This window comes from Manacus vitellinus, unplaced genomic scaffold, assembly GCF_001715985.3.
Source record: "Manacus vitellinus isolate BGI_N305 unplaced genomic scaffold, ASM171598v3 ctg7180002434254_pilon, whole genome shotgun sequence".
NCBI lineage: Eukaryota > Metazoa > Chordata > Aves > Passeriformes > Pipridae > Manacus > Manacus vitellinus.
The window spans coordinates 1-6136 of NW_021938580.1; the positions used below are offsets into that span (position 1 = coordinate 1).

The 6136-nt window shown below is 44.9% G+C and overlaps 1 protein-coding gene across 1 annotated transcript; it reads right to left on the bottom strand.

Annotated features, from left to right (window-relative positions):
* Nucleotides 1-7: 7 nt before the first annotated feature.
* LOC108640047 (trypsin I-P38-like) lies at nucleotides 8-1772 on the bottom strand (the record flags this gene model as incomplete). The annotated part of the gene is made up of 3 exons (XM_029958727.1): nucleotides 1733-1772; nucleotides 887-1055; nucleotides 8-280 (listed from the first exon to the last, which is right to left on the bottom strand). Coding segments are annotated over exons 1-3 (482 nt in total), but the record flags the coding sequence as incomplete, so codon positions are not given.
* Nucleotides 1773-6136: the final 4364 nt, after the last annotated feature.

Genomic DNA, 6136 nt, shown 5'->3' on the forward strand with positions numbered 1-6136 from the left:
GCTGTACATTCCCACAGAGTACTCACTGCCACTGCTGAGTGTGTTGCCCCAGCCGGAGATCAGGCAAGTGGTGCCAGCGGCCACACAGCTGGTGGGCAGAGGAACTGTTTGGATAGCCTTGCTGAGCTGGGCTGGGGTGGCAAGCTTGATGAGCATGATGTCATTGTTCAGGGTATAGGCGCTGTAGCCAGAGTGGCGGATGACTTTAGCTGAGTTAATAAACAGCTGTGTTGATTCTGTCAGGGCCAGGTTATTTTTCCCGAGCTGCACTTGGATGCGACTGCAAAAAAGAGAAGGCACGGCATGTACTTTTCTGCTACCCTTGTACAGCTTAAGAGAAACCTCTCTGTCACTTGATGCCCTTGCTTCTACATCGCTGCCCCACTAGCTCTTTTGGGTGGGTTATCTTTCTTGTCCTGCATAAGCCAAGAGAATCCACGCTGAGATCTTTACCCACTCCCAGTAGGGGTGGTGGATTTCTGTAGGGTTATGTATAGATGGCAGTGGAATATATTGCAGTGATTTATAGAAACATTCTGGAATAAGGCAAACCTTCATCAGCCGGACCTCATTGCTCTTCCTGTTCTGCAGTGACCCTGCTTTAGCTGGATTCATGGAATGGACAAGAAATCATAGCCCGTAACTTGTTTCTCGATTATTCCATTGTCATTTCAGAAAGTGCTCTGCATTGACAGAAACATTTGCAGAAGGAAAATACCCTTTTGGGTGCCTCAACCCACCTTCCTGAATGAGCCATCCATCCCTTGGCTGTCTCAGGTCACAACAGAGCCACTTCCCTATTTGTATCTCATAACTCTGAATTCCTGCTAGAAGTGAGCTGGAAGAGAGAAGTCAGTTGGAGAAGAATGTGAATTTTTCCACTCACTATTTGTAGCAGTGAGCAGCTGACAGGACCCACTGGCTGCTGATGAGGGAACCTCCACAGAAGTGATATCCGGAATTCAGGGACACCTGATAGGGAACAGAGTTCTCTGCACAGGTGTAGCCTCCCACGATCTTGTCGTCATCATCCTCAGCGATGGTGGGAAAGGCAACTGGGAGATAAGAAGTGCCACATGTCAACACCTGGCCTAAGGTACCTTGTGCACCCCACTTGGAGGTTGTGCTTCTATAAAACTCAGGGTAGCAGTGGTGAGCAAGTGCAATGGACATTCACTTGCTGCACCCTCCAATAAGGTGATCAGGCTTAGTCTGGTGTCTCACGAGTCACCAACTAAAGCATGTCCAGCTACACCCTGAGTGAACAGAAGAACATAGAAATTTGCTTGATGGATCGGAGGAAAGGTGTGTCTTCCCCAGGATCCTGTCTGCAGAAATGGTCAAGAGTGGACTGAACACAAAAGTACAAAACAAGTCCACGGTGCCATTTCCTTGGAGCAAGCGCCCGCCTAGAGTCTAAAATTGTACAGCTGCTTTAGGGCTTCCTGGGCCAGAACTGTTATCTGTGTGTTTCTTAAGAGAGAGGGAGTCTTTTTCTTGAGCTATGGACACATTCCTGCATTGCTGGGTCAGGAACCCCTGTGAAGGTGTTCATTCCCCATGTTTTGACACAAGCAATTGCGAACAGAAGACAGAAGTTGCAGGACTCTGCCTTGAAACTTCGGCAGGTTGAAACGAGGTGTGGCTTTCCCACAACAGGCTACCTTGCCATTTTGCTCAGAAAATCAGCTTCCTTTTACATTACAGAAATAGAAGTAAAAAACATACTCACCAGCCGCCCCAACAAAGGCGAGAAACAGCAGGCACTTCATGGTCTTGATTCAGCCTCAAGCCCAGACAGGTTGACTGGAAGCAGGAGCTGCTAGAAATACATTTTTGGATATGGCCTTATCTCTAGTCCAAGGTTTTCTCCAGACAAAAAGTACACAGTGGAAAATTTGGAGACCCAAACGTGGGCATTAACAGGCCCTAGTAGAAAGTACAAATAGTATATCTGTTAATCATAAACCTCTCTTAAGACAGAGAGCTATTTTAAGTTATTCCAGAGGGCAGCCTTCAATTTAAAAATACAGTTTGGCTTTGGCAGATGCCTAGTTGTTTTTCTGCCTCATTCTTAAACTCAGCACCTGTTGAGAAGAAGTCTCAAACCCCTTTGAGATTCCTCTGTGCTGATGATGTCTTTCTTAGAAATGCATATTTTCACCAGAAGCTGAATTTTGTAGGTAGTGGACAGAAAGATAAAATGCATTTCTTTGGGGAGAGAGGGGAAAGCCAACAAACCACTGGTTAACTTTGTTAAGTTTATCCCTTTCCTTGAATAGTGTCTGTGTGTTTTGTCATATAGAAAACAGTGATTTCCTAACTAAAATTCCTCACAAGTAATTTCCAAAGGGAGTATGACGAAAACTATTTTGTGTCGTCCACCACTCCCCAAGTTATATACTTCAAATGTGGGAATGCTCACTGTCTCCCTTTCCTAATTTCTCTCTCCTAATCGCTAAGAAAATAACTGCTAAAGTACCAAGGCCTGCTTTTTATTCATCTTTGGAGTGTTCTACAGAGACTCATTTTTGCCACAGAAGAATTTCAGGGTCATGCTGATGTTTATGAATGTAGTGTATATGAAAAATAATACTGGGAACACAAGTAGCGAGCTCTTCTGAAATCCTTCTTGGGAAGGTGGAGGATTTCTGTCATGATGCAAAGTTTGCTAAAGCTTAACGCATCTGATGAAAAATCCTTTTCATTTTCCATGCAGCTGCCAACTTCATCATGTTAGCTCCTGAAAGATGTGGGATACTCTCATGAGACATTAAACAGAAGCCATATTTTTTGAGATGCTTGAATAGCGTGAGAGATTAGATAGGAATAGTCTTTCTACTCCATTCCATGATCCATGTTTTGAGAACCCTGGAGGACTGACACCCAAAGTGACACTGTCCAGATGAAGTTTTCCTTTAGGCTAAAGCACATGTCCAAGGCCAGCAACTTTTCTATGGGGCTGCATGGATTTTGTTGACCTTTAAACTGGGGTCACTGCCAAGCTTTCTTAGAAGCATGTTTTATTTTGGGAAAGAAGTAAGGATTAGAAGCTTTCCGTGGAAAAGCAAAAGGTCCATAATAGCCCTATTTGTGGAAAGGTTACCAAAGCTATTCAATGCCATCATAGCTAAGCAGAACAAGAAGAATTTCTAGTCTACAAGAATGTATAATCTGATCTCCCTGTGGATTTATAATTTCTTTTTCCAAAACATGCCATTGGCATTAAGACAGGCTGTAATCAGATACACTGCTAAACATTCCATATTGTAAGGTTTTTAGAGGGTCTTTGAAAGAATACACTCAAGGTTGTACATCTGCTGCTGCAAACAAATCTCTCGGTTCATGCAGTGATGCTGCCGCAGAAAGCTGGTGGTTTCAGGGGCACAGGAAGGAGGAGGACTGGTGAATTGAGGGCAGCTCTACTAGGTCTTATCAATGGACAAGCAATGGTAGCTTGCATTTCTAGAACTCCATCTTTCTACTTCAAGTATTTCAGTCAGCTGTGTCAACACTGGACTCAGATAAAGGAAATCCATTTGTCCAGGCTGATGAAAGATCCCGGGAAAGAGAAACCTGGTGAGACCATGGGCTGACAGAGATAAAGCTTCCTGTGAACAGAAATCAGAGGAGCTTCTGAGGTTAGTCCTTTTACAGCTCGCAGAGCTTGGTCATGAGGACACCACTGCTTCTCTCTTCTCAAGTTTCTGCTGTGTAGGAGCAGCTGCTACATTCTCCAAAGCTCTCCACATCTGAGCAAACCTGCTCTGGCAGCCTCTTGTTGTATTCTTTCTTCAAGTGTTCCTCTTTCACCTATGGCCTCTAATGCTTTTCTTCTAATTCTATCCATGCCAGAAACATGGATTCTAGAGAGAATCCATGTCCTAGAGAGAAAGAAGACATAGTACATGACAGCGGTCTGAGGAGCCAGGGGAAGGATGGTTTGTTTGTTGTCTGTTTCTGTCCAAGAATCAGGGAGAAACATGCAAAGCTTGGGGGTTGGGGCTGGTTCAAAACACTTCCTCCTCTTTTAGGGAAGCTGTGAAGTCCTTCCCACAGGTTTTTGTGGGAAAGGTTGCAAAAGATTTACATGGCCTCAAAAAGAGCAGGGACACATTTATGGAAGAAAAATTCATGGAGGGCTATGACATCTGATCTGATCTCTCTCATCCTCAGGAATGACTTGGTGCTGGACAGTTCCCTGCTACTGTAGCCCAGTAAGAGACCAAAGTTTATCATAGATCTCTCTGGACTGTCACCCGTCTGCCAGTGTGTCACTCATGACCCAGAGAAGGACAGGCAGAGTTGCTTAAGTCCTGCATAAGTTTGGAGAGTTACCCAAATGCATCCCTTCATTTTCTGGAGCATAAGAGGTCTCCTGGAAGCCTCTCAGCCCCTTTTGGGCAGGATGGGAGGGTCTGATCTGATAAAGGTGTGTGTTAGAAGATGGGTTTATCTCACAGTGTTGTTGGGTAGTTCAGGCAGAGATGGAAGTAGGGACAGCACTTAATGATGGAACACTTGCCCTAGTGGTTCCAAGTTCTGGAAGGGGTTTTCTTGGGGTGTAAAATACCTGTTTTTTCTAGGCAACATAAAGGGTCCTCAGAGCATTGTTTTCCATTGCTTCCTCCATCACCTCCTCCATCGCTTCCTCTTTGTTTCTGCTGTGTTCTTCCACAACCTTTTTCTTTTACCTTCTCTTTCTTTTCTTTTCTTTTTCTGCCATCTTTGCCACTCCCTCCTGTCCCCTCCTCTGTCACCTTCTTTTATTCTGCAACCTTCTTCCTCCTCTTCCATCCCCCTCTTCTGACACTTCCTTCTGCTGCCTTATTCCACCACATTCTCTATTGCCTCCTCCCCTCTTCTTCCTCCATCTTCCTTTGCATTCTTTTGATGTCTTATTCTGCTGCCACCTCTTCTTCCACTGCCTCCTTCCTCTACCCTCTTCTGCATCTTTCTTCTGTCAACTTCTCCATTGCCTTCTCCCCCTCTTTTTCCACCACCTTCATCTGCCGCATTCTTCTCTTGCTTTCTATGTATTTTCCTCCTTTTCCTCCTCCAATGCCTTCTTTCACCACCTCCTCCATCACCTCCTTCATTTCTGCTGCCACATTTTTGACCACCTTCTTCTACCACCTTCTTCCATCACCTCTGTCACCTCTGCCTTTTCTTTTCACCACCTTCTTCCATCTCTTCCTCCTTCTCTTCTTACACCACTTTCTTCCACCATCTCTTTTATCACCTCTGTCGTTGCCTTCTCCATCCCCTCACTTTCTCTTCTTCCAATTCATTCTGCTGCTGCCTTATTCCATCACCCCCCCTTTCTCGTTTTCTGCCACTTTCTACCACCACCTCCACTATCACTTCCTCCATTGTCTCCTCTTTCTCTTTTTCACCTACCTTCTTCCACCACTCTTTGTCACTTATTCATTCTTTTCTTCCACAGTCTTCTTCCACCACCCTTCTGCCACCTTCTTCCATTGCCTCCTTTTCTTCTGTCACTTTCTCCATAGCCTCCTTTTCTTCTTTCACCACCTTCTTCCACCACCTTCTTTTGCACCTTCCTTCTTCCCTTCTTCTACCACTCCTTCTCTTCTTCTGCCACTTTCCTCTGTCACCTCCTTCATGGTCTCCTCCTTTTCTTCCACCTCCTTCTTCCAGTGTTGTCTTCTGTCACTTCTTCACATTCTCCATCACCTCCTCCTTCTCTAATGTCCGCACCTTCTTCCATTGCTTTTTCTTTCACCTACTCAGTCACCTCCTCCTTTTCTTCCTCTGTCCTACACCTCTGCTGCCTTCTTCCTTCCCATCCATTCCATGATCCATGTTTTGAGAACCCTGGAGGACTGACACCCAAAGTGGCACTGTCCAAATGGAAATTTTCCTTTAGGCTAAAGCACATGTCCAAGGCCATCAACTTCTCCAAGGGGCTGCATGGATTTTGTTGGCATCACTGCCCAGCTTTCTTAGAAGTATGTTTTATCCTGTGAAAGAAGTAAGGATTAGAACATTCCTTTGAAAATGGAAGAGGTCCATAATAGGACTAAGCATGGCAAAAATTACCAAAGCAATCCAATGCCATCCTAACTAAGCAGAACGGGAAGAATTTCTAGTCTACAAGAGTGTGTTATTTGAT